The sequence below is a fragment of the Nansenia antarctica genome (assembly GCF_963989245.1).
Source record: "Nansenia antarctica genome assembly, chromosome: 2".
Lineage (NCBI taxonomy): Eukaryota > Metazoa > Chordata > Actinopteri > Argentiniformes > Microstomatidae > Nansenia > Nansenia antarctica.
The window spans coordinates 20,885,100-20,905,445 of NC_137675.1; the positions used below are offsets into that span (position 1 = coordinate 20,885,100).

The 20,346-nt window shown below is 44.6% G+C and overlaps 2 protein-coding genes across 2 annotated transcripts in view; both read left to right on the forward strand.

Annotated features, from left to right (window-relative positions):
- Positions 1–1,713: 1,713 nt before the first annotated feature.
- nol11 (nucleolar protein 11) lies at positions 1,714–10,542 on the forward strand (the record flags this gene model as incomplete). Its single annotated transcript, XM_080524492.1, has 18 exons — positions 1,714–1,860; positions 2,234–2,347; positions 2,443–2,499; positions 2,928–3,076; positions 3,318–3,375; positions 3,628–3,769; positions 4,287–4,487; positions 4,689–4,765; positions 4,975–5,104; positions 5,312–5,391; positions 6,046–6,105; positions 6,377–6,561; positions 7,013–7,138; positions 7,336–7,578; positions 7,960–8,038; positions 9,287–9,379; positions 9,620–9,727; positions 10,006–10,542. 18 exons carry the CDS (start codon positions 1,714–1,716, stop codon positions 10,117–10,119), a joined length of 2,163 nt encoding a protein of 720 aa, XP_080380618.1. The 3' UTR covers positions 10,120–10,542.
- A 2,099-nt stretch (positions 10,543–12,641) lies between these two features.
- LOC308149939 (nucleosome-remodeling factor subunit BPTF-like) overlaps positions 12,642–20,346 on the forward strand; it is a gene marked incomplete at both ends in the record, with an annotated part of 44,494 nt that continues 36,789 nt past the window's right edge. Inside the window, 3 exons of the mRNA XM_080522817.1 lie at positions 12,642–13,164; positions 16,349–17,171; positions 19,417–19,637. Of these exons, the coding sequence (XP_080378943.1) occupies positions 12,642–13,164; positions 16,349–17,171; positions 19,417–19,637 (1,567 nt within the window). The remainder of the gene's footprint in view (positions 13,165–16,348; positions 17,172–19,416; positions 19,638–20,346) is intronic.

Sequence of the window (20,346 nt, forward strand, 5' to 3'; positions counted from 1 at the left end):
TTTGGGCATCACCAGGGATGTAGCGGTTTCGGTAGAGGCCTCTCCTGCCTTGCTGGAAGCTTGAACGAGAGTCGATGGAAGCAATCGGCACCGAGCCTGAGGGGTCACTGATGCTGCCTGTATTCATATTTCTAGAGCTGTCACCTGAGGGAACACAGACGTTGAAGAAAAATGGAAACTAAAATGCTCAAATCTGTTTGACCATCAAAGTTCTGGTCCTCACCAAATTAGATTGACTTGAACCAACACCTACCTTTTGGTGCAGGAAAACAGCCTATTCCTCCAATCAGCAGGCAAAAAACCCAAGAGGCCCTGGAACACATTCACAAATAAACACCACATACATTTCCAATTTCAGAGAATCTCAACCATCTAGAATTTAAAAACTTACCTCAAGAAAACTACAAAAGCCATTGCCATTCTGTTAATCAAAAGGCTACTGGCAGCCACCACAACCACTATTAGATTACCAAAGGCTCTGTCAGAATAGAACTCCTGCTATACCTGACAAACTTCGTCTTGTGCTTATAAAGGATCCCCAACCCCAAGGATCCATGACTGGCTAATTAGCTGCACCTGTTAGCTATAGGCTAACCAATTATGCTCAGGTGTGGCAGATTTCCTGATCAAGCTCTACCAATGACTGTCGAGAAGATTTTCTCTATATCCTGTATAGTGCACACCTGGGTCTTGTCCTAAACGTCTTATTGCCTACTGTTTGCTAAAGGTATCTACTACATACTAACCATACTACCAACTATTTAGAGCCTACTTTTTTAGTAAGATATAGGCTGTAAGCAACACATTTCAACAGATTATACCTCATAATAATACTGTTTCTCAACCATGTTATTCATAGTAAGTAATTGGTTAAATTTCACCACTGCCCGCCTCCCTACATGCCCCATTGAATTGTAATTAAAATTGGAAAGGATTACTTGAATGTATACGTGAATTTATACTTTGAGAACAGTCATTGTTAGAGCTGAGCGAGGATTGCAGTAAAATAAAACAAATAACTTATTTATTCATATTCAGTCATATTTATTATATGTATTTTTTGTGTGCTTTGTATGTTATTGTATAGCTAGTTGCAAGTCCTATCTAGCATTTTCACTAGTCATCAGTTCTGATATTAAGGTGACTTAATATAGTGCTGTAAAGTAAAATGTAAAATGTAATGTTAATGTTAGCTGGTGAGTATAGTAGCAGCTAATTGTACTAGACAGGTGAGTAACATAAAATAACATTTAAAAAAACCTACGTCTCTGTTGTGTGGGTGACTGAAATGCATGTCATTTGTGTCACAGTATGATGATGCTGCAGGGCAAAATACAAAAATATGTTATGTCGAACACAGCCATAAAGAGGCAAATTTCACATCCTGGCATGTTATACAGTTGCATAGAGAAAATGCCTTCTAAATAGGTCGTAGTATGAGCATTCGGATGTTGCAGGTCACTTCCACTGAACATGTTTAATTCCCTGTGGATTGGAATATCCATTAACATGGCTGAAGAATACCCTGTGCAATGCTCTGCGCAGGCAATAACACCCATTGGAATTTACCCCTAGATTGATAAACTAAAGTGACTGCCATGAGCCGCAGGGCGGCGCTGTCTGATTTTACTGCACATCTCGACGCCCAGAAGTCTCGATGGTAGATATTCGTAGGTCTCGCGAGTTTTGCACTTCCCATTTTCTTCATCCAGCATGGCAGCGCTGTATGAGGGATTCACGGTGTGCGGACTTGTCCAATCGCACAATGCTTCAGATTCGGGCATTCAGGGAGTCGAAGTGGACGGAGACAGCGACCATATAGCGGTCACCGATTCTTCGAGATCTGTCACTTTGTATAAGGTAATGTTGACGGAAAGACGTGTCTCAAACCTCCAACCAGCTGATGCGACAGTCCAGCCACACTCGTGTGTGTGTGCGCGCGCACTGCATTGGTGCTATGCTACGTGATCCAAATACAGTCAGCGTAGCTGCCACTCGCTCATTTATAGTTCAGCGGTACGGTTCAACAACAAGCTACAAAACCATGACTGTATATTCGCCATGTACCTGATCTACAACCTGTCTTTCTTGCAACAGTTCATTGATGGCCGTGATGGCCATAGACAGCTGCACTAGTAACAGTTCGTTTGACTGATCCTTGTGATGTTTCACGTGTTCGTTTACCCTGATGCCGATTTGTGTTAACTTACTTGGATCCCCGTCGTTTTGTCAGGTTTCAGATCAGAAGCCTCTTGGTAGCTGGACAGTGAAGCAAGGACAGGTTTTCACTTCACCTGCCGTGTATAACACCAAAACCCAGGAGTTTGTGGCGGTGTCAGACTACAAGGTAAAGTAGCCTACGCACCAAACGGAAAGGCCCAGTGCTAAACTTGGACTTGATCAACCAATGGATATTACTCATAATGGTGTTTCCCCTCTCAGGTCCTCAGGGTGTGGAAAGATGAAGATGGAAATTTGGACAAAGCTTTCAAAGCAACAGTAAGTACACATACATACACACAGAGACACTTTCAATCTCTGTCTTCAGAATGTGTCAGTATTAAAGGAGGTTATCAGATTGATTAATTGACTATTTCACTTAGGCCATGTGTCACCCAATGGCTTTTATGTCCACCATACATTTACTTTACATTCAGATTCAGATAACGTTTATTGCCATTATGCTTGACACATATAGGAATTTGTTTTGACATTACAGAAGGTGCATTTATGCTTTTTTCACGTATACATGAACAAAAAACATGTAATACCCCCCACTTTACAGTGACTCTCAGCTCCTCTCTGAACTTTGTGTGTGTGTGTGTGTGTGTGTGTGTGTGTGTGTGTGTGTGTGTGTGTGTGTGTGTGTGTGTGTGTGTGTGTGTGTGTGTGTGTGTGTGTGTGTGTGTGTGTGTGTGTGCGCGCAGGTGTCAGCTGATGTGTGGAGGGTCCACTCTGTCCCAGAGGGCGAGCCTGTGGTTCTGTTCCAGAGAGGGGCGGTCCGGATGCTGGACTCTCTCCTCTCCGCCCCCCAGCAGCCCATCGAGGACGTCCTAGCGGAGGAGGAGGTCATCAGGTCAGAAATACCAGTAGAGGCTTGTTCAGTATAGAGCATCCAGATAGTAATATGCTGTGTAGAACAGCTTGTCTTGTCATACAGAATAGGGAGTCATGACTGCTCTAGTCTGTACATGAGATTTCTATCTGCAAGTTGGGTATGACCTGAGGTTCTCACCACTGGTGGAAGGTGCTTGTCATTGCAGTGGTAAACAATGGCTTGTTGTTGTTGTTGATGATGATGTTTGTCTGTCACCCAGATGGAGCACCAACATTGTGGCGGAGAAACAACACTTTGTGCTCTTCACAACTGAACAGGTACAATGCCGGTCTTTCTTTGGTTAGTTAATTATGTGTAATTAACGGCACTGCAGTTTTTTCTGTCATTGCGTGGTTTGGTACGATCTTCGCCACGGTTTGTCAAGATCGTTATAAGCCTCATCAATGTGGAAATGGCTTCACCGTTGCCCATACTGCTCACACCTATCCGAGGCCTATATGTCAGTGCATAGGGGATAGTGGGCTGACCCAGAATTCACTCTAACCTGTTTCTCCTTTGGTCCGTCGCAGAAAGGGGACTACTTCCTGTACGTCCAGAAACTCAACCCCAACGTCTTACAGAAGTACCGTCTGGAGAGAGAAGACACGGGGGCCTCCCCTCTGAGTGTCTCGGCCTCGTTCAGAGACAAACACATCAGCCTGCTCCTTCTCTGTGAGTATACACCTGGGAGGTATTCCGTCAACGTTGCTAAAGGAAAGTCCAGGCTTATTTGGAAGCTTAATATTTTCGCAAGACTAGAACACCCCCCCTGTTGTCCCAAAACAAGTTGTTTATGTCAGAACATAACAAGTAACAGATATCTGGATAATAATAATAATAATAATAATAATAACTTTATTTGTATAGCGCTTTTCCTGCAAACGTTGCAGCTCAAAGTGCTTTAATCATTATATAATCATCATTTAATTATTTTGTAACTTAAATGCAATATTAAAAGGATGGGTTTTTATAATCTTAATTTAATTATTTACTCATTTAAAGGCAATATTAAAAAGATGGGTTTTTAGTCTTGACTTGAACATATTTGCTGAGGTTGCATCCCTAATGTAAACTGGCAGTGCATTCCACAATTTGGGTGCATAAAATGAGATCTTATGGATGACATAAGATACATGGTTGATGTCGATTGATTAATTCGATGATTAATTCCCCCGCCCTCTCCTGTCAGACCCTAACGGGTGTGTGTACCAGAGTGTGGTGGCGCTGCGAGGGCATGTGGTGGTGGAGGGGTACCAGGCGCTGCCCCGTAGCCTGCTCCTGAGGCTGCCCGTGGGGGAGGGGGAGCTGGGGACAGCCTCCGCCGTGGCCCTGGATGAGGCCCATATCGCCGTGGTGGGGGTGCCACACCCTTCTGCAGGCTCTGGGAAAGGTGAAGACTTGACTGACTGACCTGAATTTCTAACTAAAAACATAATTTATGTATATTTTTTAAAACTGTGTTTTCGTTTTACTGTTGCGTGGGTCTGTATTGGCTTTTCAATGTGGTGAATTGCTTAACTGTGTTTCTAGAATGGCATCTCGTGTGATTTCTAGAAGGTTCTGAATTGTTCCCCCCCCCCGATCTTCCCAGATTTCCTCTGTATATGGAATACAAACTTCCAGACGGTCCAGGCAGGCAAAGAGTTGGCAGGGAGGATCTACGGACAGGTAGGAATAGATGGGAATGACATTAGAATGATACTGAACCGGTTTCAGTTAGTTAGAGGCTAGCTCTTTTGCTTAAATTGTTTCAGGGGGTTTTTGTGGGAAAAACAACAATGTCCAGGGAAAGCCTTCCTTGGATTTACTTGACAAGGACGATGCACATTGACAACAACAACATTACTTGGTCCTCTCCCTCCCTCTCCTCTCCTCAGCTGTGGTGTTACTCTGGGAAGCTGTTTGTTCCCCACGGGAAGGCCCTGTCAGTCATCCCCTACGAGTGTCAGACGTCCTCCCTGGCCTCGGCGCTGGGGAAACAGAAGCAGGCTGGGGCCTTTCACCCAGGTATTGTTTATTTATTATTTTATTGATTTATTTGTATAATTATATATGACATAAAATGGTCCATTGTTGTTCGTACAAAAAACCTGTTCATTTAAACTTCATCCGTCACTCGGGCATTGTTATGGACAGCTATGACTCCAGCGTTTGACGGCCGTTATGGTCAGAACAACACAAACATCTGACTTGGTGGTGTTGGTGTCATTTCAGAGTCCACATCGACTTCCTGGAACGACCTGCTCCACGGTAACCAATCACAGACGGCTAGGACGGTGGAGCCCAGGAGGAGTGTAAGTTACCAACTGTCAACATCAGTAACCTCTGGGAGACATCACTCGGCGATGGCTGGTCAATCATCACAAATGGCTGGTCAATAATCCACCCTAATGTACAGACGTGTCAGTAACACTTGATTTTCTTGTAACGGTCGCTAACTGGTCCCGTAGGTTCATGTTATGCGTGTCCCTGAAGTTGGAACAGAAGTCGCTTGTGTGTGATGCCCCGCGGTGGTGTAGCGGTCTACGCACTGGCCACTAGTGCATGCTGCCCACCGGGGCCGGGGTTCGTATCCCGGCTCGCCAGATCCAGATATGGCCGAGGCACACGGGAAGCGGCATATTGGGCGGCCGCTTCCGAGGGCGGTATAGGAGTATTTCTGGACTAGGATCCGTCGCGCAACACCGCCCCCTGGGCGCCGGAATAACGGTACTGGGCTCGAGGAGCCAGTCAGCCTAGTCTGCCTGGCGGCCTCTTCTGGGACTGCCGGCCACGGGGTCGTGCGGCGGATCCTATGCAATAGGCAGGGGATAATTGGATGCTAAGTTGGGTTAAATTGGCTACCAAATTGGGTGAAAAAGGGATAAAATCTGAAAAACAAATTTATAAAAAAAAAAAGAAGTCGCTTGTGTTAATATAATGGAATCTGATTGGTCCTCCTTTTACAGAGTCGGAGAAGCCAAACGGCGCCTCTCCAAACAGTGGACCAGGTACTGGAGGTCATCGAGGTATAATAAAAAACTAAAAAACATTTTACTCCCTCTTGTAAATTCCCCCCCAAAAAGTCAATCTATTGAAGAGAGGTCTACACCAGTGTTTCTCAACCCTCTCCTCGGGGCGCCCCAGCCGCACCACATATTTGATCTGTTCCACCACCAGCACACCTAATTCAACTAATCACGTACAAAGCAATTATGGTTTGTACTTGATTAGTTGAATTTACAAGAGGACCATAGAACCTTGCTCAGCCGAATAACTAACCCTCCCTGTTCCGTCTAGACGGGCTCAGAGGCTGAGGTCCAGAAGACGGTAGGGGCCTTCATCTCCAGAGCCGATGCCCAGGACCTGCAGCCCTCGGTGGGCCAGCTGGCCTGCCGCCTGGTGGTCCGGTCTCAGGCTGAACCAGCCTTCTACACCGCCAGCACCCTGGCACAGCTGGTACACACACAGTGTCTCTGCCACAGGTGAGGAGGACGAGGGTGGCATGTTTCTATAAACATGTGATGATAATACACTAATACTAATAATTATAATATATAAACTAATACACTATGTATACACATATACATACAGTATATACATATACAGGTGAGTTGCAGTTGAACAGTATGCCCTAAAAAAATACATAGTCAAATTCATAGGCTAGTGTTCTTAACGATCCTCACTCCTGAGTGATCCTCCCTCTCTCTCTCTCTTCCGTGGAGAGCCGCAACCTTTAAGTTTCATAATATCCTGTCTGACCTTTACTTTAATTAACGGTTCAACCTTTCTTGAAGCTTTATTATGGTTGTAATGACTTTTTAATCAAAGGGAATGAGATCCCTTTAAAGAAATATTTCATTTGCAAACGTCATTTCATTTACGAATGTTGTGTGTGTGCGTCTGTGTGTGCGTCTGTGTGTTCGTTCATTCCAGCGTGTGTCCTGAGCTCCTCCTGCTGGCCCTGGAGAAGAAGGACTACTTCCTGTGTCAGCTGTGCCTGCAGCTCTTCCCTGACATCCCCGAGGCCGTCACCTGCGCCTGCCTCAAGACCTTCATCAGGTGGGCAGGTGGTCTTCCTCAGTCAGGGGCTAACGCTACCAGGCTGGCTGGCTCGTGGAGTTGTCGCATGTTTTCTATTTTGCCACCTTTGAGCTACAATGTTGATTTATTTTCAGTTGGAGTCTTCACCTCCCCAACCGCCTTTTTAGCTAACGTGTGTGTGTATGTCTCTGTGTCTGTGTGTGTTGCTCCCTCAGTGTGCCAGACGGCGACGTGGAGATGGTGAGCCTGGAGCCGGACAGCGTCTCCTTCATGGAGGGTCTGATGGCGGTGGGGAGTGGCCAGGGAGCCCAGCAGAACGGCTTCAGCCCCGCCCCTTACGAGGAGGACAGCTGCGACGCCCACCACGCCCAGCCCAAGCCCCAGGAGAAGGAGGCCGCCCCGTCAGACCCTCAGCCCGGAGAGACCTGCCCTGTGGGCCTTCACAAGGCCGTGCTCCTGTATCCTTGTCACACTATTGAGTCATTTGTTGTTGTTGTTATTGTTTTTTTTGTTTTTAGGGCATTTTCTGCTTTATTTGGATAGAGACAGAAGAGATTGACAAGAAGGATGTGTGTGAGAGAGAGAGAGGAGGGATGACATGCAGCCTATGTCGATGGCCGGAAAAACACGAGAGTACATGAACGCATGACATGTTACTGTGAAGAGGACCGTACTAAGACCATAGAATTGATTCCACTGATGCAGTGTTGAATCAGCAGCAGTCAGATGCATCTTGGCAGAAGTAACACAATGTGGATGTTTAGTAGTGCTTAGTAGTCTCGTACTTCACTGTATCACACGTGGTATCGTGGTGTTGTGACTTAACTGTGCTGCCGTAGAAATGAGGTGCTGCAGACGTCGTTCAGTGACAGCTTCCTGCTCCCACACCTGAAGGACCTCACCTCCCAGCAGGTCCTTGTGAGTGGCAGTCCTGTTTTGAATCCTCTTAATTCATCCAGAATCAGAGGCCGCGTTCGTTAATTCGCCGGAGCGCACACTGGGTTCAACGTCATAATGGAACCAAGTCATTTGATTGGACGAGGCAGTCACGTGGACGCTCCGACGCTCTCAGAGAGAATTTACGAACGTGGCCAGAATTGCATTTATTACATCCGTAAAACATCCATACAGGTACACAAGAGTAAAATCCTTAGGCTTAGGTTCTTTGACATTGGCTTTGCAGCAGGATACAAAATCAACAATCATTTGAATAAAGTAAAGTAAGTAATAATAAAGTTGAATAAGGTAATGAAGTGATGGTAGTCGTACTACAGCGGGACCAGTCGTACTGCAGTAGAAACAGTAGTGCAAAAATGCTGTACAGGTTACAATATGATGAAATGCAATATCATGCAATTTGCAATATAATAATAATAATAATAACTTTATTTGTATAGCGCTTTTCCTGTAAACGTTGCAGCTCAAAGTGCTTTAATCATTATATAATCTTAATTAAATTATTTTGTAACTTAAATGCAATATTAAAAGGATGGGTTTTATAATCTTAATTTAATTATTTAGTCATTTAAAGGCAATATTAAAGAGGCAGGTTTTTAGTCTTGACTTGAACATATTTGCTGAGGTTGCATCCCTAATGTAAACTGGCAGTTGCATTCCACAATTTGGGTGCATAAAATGAGAATGCAGCCTCACCAAATCTCTTCTTTTGTACATTTCATTCATTCATTCATTCATGTGGTACACAGAGAAAACCAGCATCAGAAGACCTGAGAGCTCTATTGGGCTGATATGCTAGCAAAAGGTCTTTCAAATATAATACAGATATGATACAGTACAGGAAGTCAAGTAGTGTGCAGGTCAGTCATATAATTTTTATTTTTTTCCGTAAGGATGGTTTGGGGGAGACAGTCTTTTGTTTTCTTCCAGTGCATTTCCCCAGGAGCCTGAATGCTTCCTTCCTTATTCCCCTTGAATAAATCACTGATCTGACATGCCTTGATTGGTGAAAGCGATACAGTGGAAAGCTTGCTTTGACTTATCCCGTTGGGTTAGTGATCAGTGATTTCTTCCAGGAAGGGCTGAAATAACAACATGTGTGATACAATGTACAGTCGACAAACACAGCTTTTCAGCCTCAGTGTATTTGTTCCAGCTGAGTGGTTATGATTGACAGGAAGTGGTGACATGTCGCCCTTTCTCTTCTAGCTCTTTCTTCAGTACCTGCAGTTCCTCTATTTGAAATTTTCCCAAGATGTCAACACCCAGATGCCTGGTTTGAGGTCGCCAACAATGTCGCAGGTTTGTCATGATTTTAAGTTTACCTTTTTATTTGACCAGGTTTTGTCCCGTTTTAGTATTCAGTATACATTTTACAAGAGCGACGTGGCCAAAATAGCACACACAGTTAGAGACATAACCAACATTGAACACACACACACACACACACACACATGATATAGTGCAGTAGGTACTGATACAGTACTACATTTTTCGGTCCTATATTACAGTCTTAATAAGGTGTGTTTTTTTGTGTTCCAGATCATGGACTGGGTGTGCCTGCTGCTAGACGCCCATTTCACTGTTCTGGTAATGACTCAAGAGGCCAGAGGCATTCTGTCTAACCTCCACAGCTTCGTCAGATCTCAGGTGAAGGCATTTCTCTTGATTTCCAGAAATGACTCTACGCATGTTTTATATGTTTCCATTGTGTAAATAAACACATAGTGTAATTAAAAAAAATCCTTAAAGGATCCTGTAGTTTTAGATGACAATGCTGTCATAATGAGAATCTGACATGCTGCAGCACCATGTATATTTTCAGTGGTTCAAACGGTCTTATGCACACGTGTCTGTGTGTGTCTGATTACACCTGTCAAGCTTCTTGATTGAAACCGAAACTGAAATGTCTGTCTTATATCTTCCAGGTCAAACTATTCTCTGAGCTGGGGAAGATCGAGAGCAGTCTTCAAGAACTCAACAAGATGAAAACATCGAAGGACGTTGGCCAGTACTCCATTGAAGTGATCGAGCTGTTTTAGACTTTTTTTAATTTTTTTATAATTTGATTCTTAAAAAAAAAAAAAAAAAAATTCTGACAATGTTCATCTCCTCCCCTGTAACAGAGTGGTTGTATGGCTGTAACTATAACCCACTTTGCATTTGTAACACTTTCAACTGGCCCACAGCCATGTTATAGCCATGTTATTTTGCTAACCAAAACGAATGTGTGCGGAAAGTCAACCATACCAATCTGCTTGTTGTGAATCTAGGCATTGTTCACGTCTCGATCACCATAACCAAATGCGTTTTGGATTCTGTGTATTTAAACCCTGACAACATTTGTGGTAATATTTGCAAATATGATGCACAGAAAAAGACTGAAGTTCAGTGATGTGTCAACGGCAATGTTACTTTGAACCCCTCTGGAATCGACTGCCTTGTACATGCATAATAATACTGGCATGTCTGTGTTGAAGTTGGTGATCAACATTTTGAGAATACTGGCTTGTCTATAAGGGGAAATGGGGTCTGAACAGATGTTAGTGTATTTCGTTAAGGATGTCTGGACTGTGAATAACTTGTAAATCTACCATTCACAGTGTAGCTCCTGTTTTCTATAGAAACATTTTGTGTTGCAAAAAAAAAGTTATTTCTGATTTCTTGTTTTTACTAAAAATACCTTGTGAGTAAAGAAGTGTCTGTTTCTGTCCATCCAACAGCAATAACATGACTCCAATGTTGGTGTTCTTGAGGAAAGGTTGCACGTGTGTTAATTTAAATTAACTTGCTCCAATCTAACAAGCAATAGTGTGTAGATCATGTCATATTTAGGCCAACTTTGATATTAATGCCATCAAATGGCATACATTTCTTTTTCTTATGATGTTTGATGGATATATGATTCACTTAGAATCTCACGTTGGATAAAGGTGTCTGCTAAATGACAAAAATGTAAATGTAAATGTAGTTACTTATCATAAGTGAATGCTCTCTTTGAACACTTGGAGGAGCTCTTTTCAGTTTTTACCGTGTTCCTTTTTGAAACTATAATCTGAAATGGCCTAGTACATGGCTTTTACATTATGTGATATAAAGGCAATCTTTATACGTAGAGTGATATAATTGATAGAAACAGCAATAAATAGTGATTCACAAATACAGCAATTTGGCGGGAAAGTGTTAAGTATGGAATTTGGAACGTCAAAAGACAACGTTGTCGGCAGGATTCGAACCTGCGCGGGAAGATCCCAATGGATTTCTAGTCCATCGCCTTAACCACTCGGCCACGACAACTTCATGAAAGGCAATACAAATATATATCTTACATACATGGTTCCTGATACTCATGATCATTTATCCTAAATGGACTACATCAGTAGTCCTAAATATAGTAATTACAAGTAGTTATCACGGAAAATCAATTTATATAAAATGTGGGTGTGAGGATATTCTGCTCATAATGATCTACTAAGATATCATCAAATACTATTACTAGTAATACAATAACTGTAATAACATAATAGTAATAACAGTAATTTGATGCTTTATGATTAGCCTTTGCCTGTAGTTCATGTAGTCCACTGTGTTACATTGTATTAAGACTACTCTTCCCACGTGGCAATGAAATATGGCCTGTTTTGACAATATAATACTTTGATAGATGGAGAGGATTGTTCTGGGAAATACTCAAGGGGGACATCCAAGCCTTCTTCATCAAGAAAAAAATAAATAATACATAGCTGAAAGATCATGTCATGGTCTGAAGAAAAATAAAACAATATATAAAATAAGTATTATATTATATAATAAATCAGTATATAAAATAAGTATTACCAGAATAATTCATTAATATAGAATTCTCTAAAAGTGTTTGTTGTCATATTTGGAAGCGTATTGGATGGCCATTAGGAATAGGATTAAACAAATATCTTTAATTATTACATAAATGGAGCAAAAACGTATCAATTTGTCTATGTTATTGTATATTGAACTTCTGTCAATAATGTGCCATGTGCTGAAACTCCCTGAAACTTATGACTTACAACACATCGGTTGATTTCACGATTCCACTCCTCTATGTCGGCGTACGTATGCTTATCTCCTTCCTTTCCTACAACAACGACGGCGACGTCAGTGTGAATGTACGACGCCATTTACAATGTAACCGGGCGACAAATTCGTGATTAGTACGAAACTGGCATGACAAGACAAGTGACTGTAAATAAACAACCGTGCGAGCATCACGTTTGCATGAATAACTAATTTTATGAACTAACAGCTATTGTAGAATAGTGGTCACGTGACCCCCTCGCTGGGCCTGCTGTCTGTTTTCAACGGAACGGAGAGATGCGAGGAAAAATGGCGACTGCAGGCAACCCGAAGCGGGACACCGGCCATTCGGTTTGAGCTTTCTACCTTAAATCGAGTCCGCGGCTTGGTGGGACTAATTTGAGCAGTCGCAACATTGGTTAAGTATTCCGAGGGTGCCCGTGTGTCTCGGGTTTGCGTGGGATAGTTGCGCGCCGATTTGAAAATTGAAAATAATACATTCTTTGCTACGATGAGGGGGAGGAGAGGAAGGCCGCCCAAACAGGCAGTGATGCGGGATGGTTCCCCCGGGCCGGCGCCAGTGCCTCGCGGTTCTGTGAGGGGTAGCCGGAGAGGGATGCGGGGAAGGGGCAGGGGCAGAGGACGGGGACGAGGCGGCGGCTCGGTGGTGGACGGTACCGAAACAGAGATTTCCAAGAGGGAGAACTACCCCTCGTCGAGGGGTCGGAGGAAAGTTGGAGCGACGGCGACATCGCGGGGCAGAGGCAGAGGCAGAGGCAGGGGCTCGAGAGGTGGTCGCGGCGGCAGGGGCAGACGACCGAAAACTGTGGTGGTCTACGACGACAACAGCGACGAGGACGAGGATAATATCAGTCTGAGATCGGAAGAGGACGAACTTTTACACGGGAACCGCTCGTCCGACCTCGAAGACGAGGCCGTAGGGAACGAGTCCGATTATCACGAAGAATTACCAGACGAAGATGACGGGAGTTACTGTACGGAGAGCAGTTTTCGGAGCAACGGTAGCACTCCAGGTACGTTGGCTTCCAATTGCTCACTTGGGTGTCAAGCGATTTTGCAGGCAATGGAATTGCACGGGAAAGTGCAAGAGTGCTTTATTTTTCTCCATTTGGAAAGCAAGCTGCATTGTTCAAAATGGAGCTTGCACTCAGAAACAGGCCTTTGTTTACCGAGCCCCGGTGATCGCTGGCTAGGTCGCACACTGGTCTGCACACACTACAGTCGCTCTGCATGTGTTCTGTTTAGCTAATAGATCCGCAACTTTCTGAAAATGTGATCTCGGATCCGACGACTGAATCATGCAATTGTATTACTTTGTCCATTTAGACATGATTGCATGGTTTTTCCAGCATGCCAACTGTTAGGGCTATTGACGAGGAGGCAGTCATACAGTAACATTATGCAAGTATTTTTGGTCCACTTTCCATTCATTCATTTTGCATTTCCCGTTGCAAGTGTCAAATAACGGGAGTTACGTTGCTTATGTGGATATAAAGTGTCAAACGATGGCACATTTATTGGCTTTGTTGACATTTTTCTCTATTGGAAACGGCGCGTGGGTTACTGACCATAGGACCCTACTTTATTTTGCGTATTCTTGCGTGGTATGATTAAAAACACTGCACTTTTCAAACGGAAATTGGACAATTGATTGAGAGCGATTTCATCTATTGAATCGTCGTCACTGCAGAGGTTTTCTCTATCAGAATATTAAATGGTAAGATATATTCCGTGAGGTAATGCGGTCGGGTCAGCTTGACAGGACATCGCGCGGCCTTTGTTTTGAAAAGAGGCGCTCTAATTTCACCTGTTGCTGAACTCATTAGAATATTACGCACTAAGTTGTACCCGTAACCATAGCAATCCATGTTCAATGTATCTCTGATGAGAGAGAGAGAGGGCAACCTTCATCGTTATTCCAGGATTAATATGATTACGGATTTCACTTGTGTCAAATCTATATAGCTGTTGTTGCATAATGTCAGAACATCGTTGGTGAGAGTGACATGTCATTGGTGTCAGTCTAGCCTTCTGGCTAGTCTATTTGTAGTATGCAGTGAATTGTAGCAGAAGTATTTGTCCAAATATGAAGCTATTGAATGAATAGCCTTTTGATTACTCTTTTTTTGTCATCAAGCATTAAGCGTACTATTTTAACTTCCAAGTTTGAATTATGCATAGAAACTATATTTCACGTTGTAGCCTATACGTAATTTCTATATCAGAATGGTTGAAATGATTACTTAAATTACCAAAGAGATGTTGACAATTATATTGATCTAAATGACTGATGGGTGTATTTTATAGACCTTTCTCTTGTCTCATAAGAGTAAACAGGTCACTTTGAACAGTCTGACACCACATGGAAGTAGTCTCAGACCACATAATAGTCCTGTTTATTGAAATCCCCCTTGCACCACACATACACACAACCTCCACCTCAAATAGGTCTGTCATGCTGCATTGTGCAAGGAGGGGTTTATGTGCCTTTCATATGATCTATAATTACATACAGAAACACACACACAACACACACACATCTGTCCTTGCACAGTCACCCCCCCCACACACACACACACATATATATATATATAATGCCCTTGCATACACACACGCACACACACACACAAGCTTTGCCCAAGGAGGAACAAAGGGTTTTGCGCGGGTACACACACACACACACACACACACACACATATCCTCTCATGGGGGGCACATTGCTCAAGGGAGAGGTGTTTATGAGTCTTTAGGGTGTCACTTCCCCGCTCCCCTGTACTCAGGTTAACATCTCACTCTAAACAATATCTCAATATCAAAGGCTTCATGGTTATATGTTTCTATTTTGTTTTAATTCCTTAATGTTTTACTCAGTAAGTACTTTCCCTCTTTTGGATGCCACATAACCAATGATGCCCAGTCATGTATTGAATAATAATAATAATAACCATTATTTGTTAGCATTCCTTCCTGCTAACGTTGCAGCTCAAAGTGATTTAATCATTATATAATCATCATTTAATTATTTAGTTTTAGTTTATTTGAGTTTTTAGTCTTGACACCAATTTACGCCACAGGTGCTGTTATGGTTTATTTACCAGCACAGTGCTGTACAGGGTGGTATGCTGGGGGTGCCGCATCAAGGAAGGTGACACCAAGTGGCTGAACAAGTTTATTAGGAAAGCTGGTTCTGTCCCCGGGGTCAACCTGGACACTGTGTGGATAGGAGGCCAATAGGAGGATGAGGACCAAACTCCTGGCCATCATGGACAATCCCTCCCATCCCCTACACAACACTGTGGCAGAGCAGAGAAGCTCCTTTAGCAACAGATTATTACAACCACGTTGCACTAAGGAGCGCTATAGGAGATATTTTCTGCCTACCCCGCAATAATCGGGGTAATCAAAATCAGGCTGGGGGAGTCAAATCATACTGGACTGTTATTATACTGTGTATAATGTTTCAAATGTCTATTTTATTTTATTATTCACTTTATTTTGTTGTTGTTATTTCTGATGTGAGCTTCTGTAACGCCTTAATTTCCCCTTGGGGATCAATAAAGTACCTCTCTACCCAGCCATCCATCCATCCATCCATCTATCTGTCTTATGTTTTCACAATTTTCTGACAGAACATTTTGTGGAACCTGTTTTGAAAGTGCTAAGATGTTTATCTAAGAGGTTAATGTGTTGTGTGTCTACTGTGCAGGCTTTACGGATTGGGATTGTCTACACAGTTTACAACATTTAAACAAACGGCCTCTTCTTCCCTTAGGTGGGAGGGTTGTGTGTTAAGACCAGTCTAAGACTCCAGTTAGAAATGTGGAAAAGATTGAAATAGATGCTATGGAGGAAAATGTAGTGTCCCGTTTCCTGGCTGTGTGATATTAGCCTACATGTTCCTATAGCCATATACTTACATTGTATTGACTTATCTTCCTATTTTGTTTCCTCCTTTCTCCTCTCCATCTCCTCCTCTTCCTCTCTCCCTTACCCTCTCTCCTTTCTCTTCCTCTGACCCTCTCTCCATCTCTTCCTCTCCCTTACCCTCTTCTCCCTCCCTCTCTCTCCCTCTCATCTTCCTCTCCATCTCTTCCCCTCCCTTACTCTCTCTCTCTCTCTCCCATACCCTCTCCTCTTCCTCTCTCCATCTCTCCCTCACCCTCTCCCTTCTCCCCTCCCCCTCACTCTCCCTTCCAGGTCGGAGGAGGTCCCGCGTCCTCCAGCCCCGCTCCCCCATCTTTGAGGCCAAGGAGATCCCCCCGCTGGAGCCCCCCAAGTCGTCGGAGGACCTCCTGATCCCCGCCGGCCAGCTCCTCAACGTGGCGGCCGTGTACGAGGTCCTGCGCAACTTCGGCTCCGTCCTGCGCCTCTCGCCGTTCCGCTTCGAGGACTTCTGCGCGGCGCTGGCGGGCCAGGAGCAGTGCACCCTGCTGGCGGAGACGCACATCTCCCTGCTGAAGGCCGTCCTGCGCGAGGAGGACACCTCCAACACCACCTTCGGCCCCGCTGACCTCAAGGACAGCGTCAACTCCACCCTGTACTTCATCGACGGCATGACCTGGCCCGAGGTGGTGCGCGCCTACTGCGAGAGCGACCCGGAGTACCGCCACGTCCTCCCGTGCCAGGAGGGCGAGGAGTACCCCTACGAACCCCTGGAGAGCAAGGTCAAGGTGCTCCAGTTCATGGTGGACCAGTTCCTGGCCACCAACCTGGCCCGGGAGGAGTTGATGTCGGAGGGCGTGGTCGCCTACGACGACCACTGCCGGGTGTGCCACCGCCTGGGCGACCTGCTGTGCTGCGAGACGTGCTCGGCCGTCTACCACCTGGAGTGCGTGAAGCCGCCGCTGGTGGAGGTGCCGGAGGACGAGTGGCAGTGCGAGGTGTGCGTGGCGCACCAGGTGACGGGCGTGGTGGACTGCATCACGGAGGCGCAGAAGATCCGGCCGTACATCCGCCAGCTGCCCATCGGCTACGACCGACACCGCCGGAAGTACTGGTTCCTCAACCGCCGCATCATAGTGTAAGTCGGGAAGAGGAAGAGAGGAAGTTGGATAAATGGTTGTCTTAATTGTCGTTGTTTTGTTATTGTTGTTGTTGTTGTGGAGCTTTCAATGGAGCTGTGTTGTCGTGACTAGGGCTGGGCAAACGATCAACATTTTTTTTCCGATAATCGTAAGAATTAACGATCAATTATCGATTAATCAATAAGCTTTTTTTTCATAAAAACAAAAAAAAAACAAAAAAACAACTAGGGCAGAAATAACAAGCATGTTTTCCTTGGGGAAAAAACGTTATTTGTGTTGCTATTGCAGAATTGCACAATGCACACATTCATTCATTCACATTAACTAGACACTCACTACAGTCAGATAACAATCCTCTTAAACAAGGCAGTGAGTAGCCTAAATTGTTTAACTTAAAAACACATTTTACATTATAAATAAAAATATAGAAAATAAGTAACTCACCATAGGAGCAGTAAAAAAACAGTTACTCACAAATAGGAGGATGACTGAAAACGTTAGTGTCCTTAAGAGCGTCCAGCTTAACTTAAATTTAAACTCCAGCGAGAGGCAGAATATCTGTTTCAATTAATTTGCAGATGGCCATCGTTATTTTCTCTTCTCGTTGTGCATCACACCTCCCGCGTATAAGATGAGGCATGATGGAGGGCTGAGAAGTACAAGGTAGCGAAGGAGCAGTCAGGGTCGGGTGTACGGTTTGCAGGTGGTATTTCATCGGGGTCGTCGTCGTATTATATTTATAGGTCACTGCGCAGTGTTTGCAATGAACGAGGTCGCCTTTCAGATCAAAATGCTCCCACACCAAGCTTCGTTTCGCTCGCTTCGCCATTTTCCAAGCAGTGTGTGTTCCAACAGTTTACCGCACAGCTGATTAATCAATTAAACATGCAAGGTGCCTTTCAGGAAGTAGTGGAGATCGTGCACCTATTACTGGAGGTCAGGTTACACTAACGTACGGGAACTTCCGTCATGCCGTACTGCGTTGCGAAATTCAATGCGAAGGCAAATGCAAAGTTCATTTCTCACACATAACGTGGACAAACTAATTTCCATTATTATTATTATTATTAAAAAATAAAAATAATAATAATAATATTAACGATTATCGAGCAAAATATTTTGTGATCGACCAAGACCTTATCGATCAATTAATCGATCATCGATCATTGATGCCCACCCCTAGTCGTGACCGCTCACGATCGTGGTCGTTATTGTGTCATGTCACGATTCATCACTTAAAATCACTTAAGACGTTAAGATTCGCCACTTAAGACGTTTTTTGTAGACCACCCGAGACCTAATGCGTCCTGGTTTTCTGGACGTAGGTTAAGACAAATCCTAGACTAAAAAGCATATCCTCAAGGAAGATTTTCCATTGCAAGTGTGATTTTTTAATCCTGGACTAGGCTTAAGCCTTGTCTACCACAAAGTGTCTGCTTTCACGTGTTTCGGTGGTGTTGTGACACCGCAGATTCCTTGCTTGTCATTTTTTTGTAAGGAATAGAAAGATTAGAGTAAGCCTTCCTCGGGCCCACTCAAGAGATTACACAGAAAGCCAGGCCGCCAGGTAATGAAGTAGACGTTTATCTTCCTTTCATATAAGCCTGTTCATTGAGCAGTCGCAGATGGTGTGTGTTTGCTGGGTCAGCAGCCTGCGATGTTTAACTATAGAGGAGGGTGTGCAATGTGGGTGTGTGTGTCTCACCTGAACACAGAGATTGTAGAGTTAGCCCTTCTGTCTTGTTTTTTGCCTCCCACTCCACCAAATTGGCAGTGTAATGGATCTTCGCCGTCCCCATGGAGACTCTGAGAGTGTGTGTGTGTTTGTTTGTGTGAGTGAGAGAGAGAGAGAGTGTGTGAGATTATGTGCAAAAAGGAGACTGTGTGTGTGTGTGTGTGTGTGTGTGTGTGTGTGTGTGTGTGTGTGTGTGTGTGTGTGTGTGTGTGTGTGCGTGCGTGTGTGTGTGTGTGTGTGTGTGTGCGCATGCACAAGTTAGAATCTGTGCAAAAAGGAGACTGTGTGTGTGTCTGTGTCTGTGTGAGTGGGATGTGAAATCCTCAGGGCTGCTGAATAGACACAATCTGGAATATCCCCTCAGGCGAGAGACAGACTCTAGGCCCTGGACCTCACATCCCATTATTATTGATACTTCAGGGAGCCTACCACCTCATCTCACCCCTCTCTCTCTCTCTCTCATCCCCTCTTCCCCCCGCCAACCCGCCCCCCCCCCCTCCCTCCAGTGAGGAGGACGGGGAGCAGGAGGACAAGACCATGTGGTACTACAGCACCAAGGTGCAGCTGGCCGAGCTCATCGACTGCCTGGACAAGGGGTACTGGGAGAACGACCTGTACCTGACCCTGGAGGAGATGAGGGAGGAGGTCCACACACACATGGACATCACCGAGGACCTCACCAACAAGGCCCGCGGCAACAACAAGTGCTTCCTCACCGCGGCCAACGGTGAGAAGGATAGGAACTAGTAGCCCTCCTCTCCCTTTTCTTTGCTGTTTGTTGAGGACAAGAACACACAAATACACACATTGTGAGTGTGTGTGTGTGTGAGTGATACATTGTGTGTGTGTGTGTGTGTGTGTGTGTGCGTGCGTGCGTGTGCGCGCCCGCGCCATGCGTTTTCACACTTACCAGTTGTTCTATGTCCCAGAGCAAGCTTCTGAAATGTCCGCGTATTTAGGCACTGAGAGTTGGGCCGAGGCCAGGTTGGCAGCTGGGCCAGTGTCTCTAGACCTGCATCTCTTCCCTGGTTGGCTGGGCCTGGCTTTGGGGATGGGCTGAGTGGGCACCGGTCCAATAGGCTTCACCAGGAGGCGGGCCAAGAGCTAAGCCAAGACAGGGCCCGCTCTGAGGCTTCCTGACAGCCAAAGAGATAAAAAAAAAAAAAAAAAAAGAAAAAGAGAGGGATGGTCAGAGGAGAAGAAGAAAGTGGGGAAAAGGCCTGAGGTAAAAAAAAAGAAAGAAAGAGGGGAAAGATGACAAGACAATGAGATTAAAGATGGACAGTGAAAGTGATTGAAGGTGAGAGAGAGAAAGGAGGGAGAATGAGAAGGAAACAGAGGGGGAGAGAGAGAGAAAGGTGGGAGAATTAGAAGAAAAACTGAGGGAGAGTGAGAGAGAAGGAGGGAGAATCAGGAGCACAGAGAGGGTATGCTGG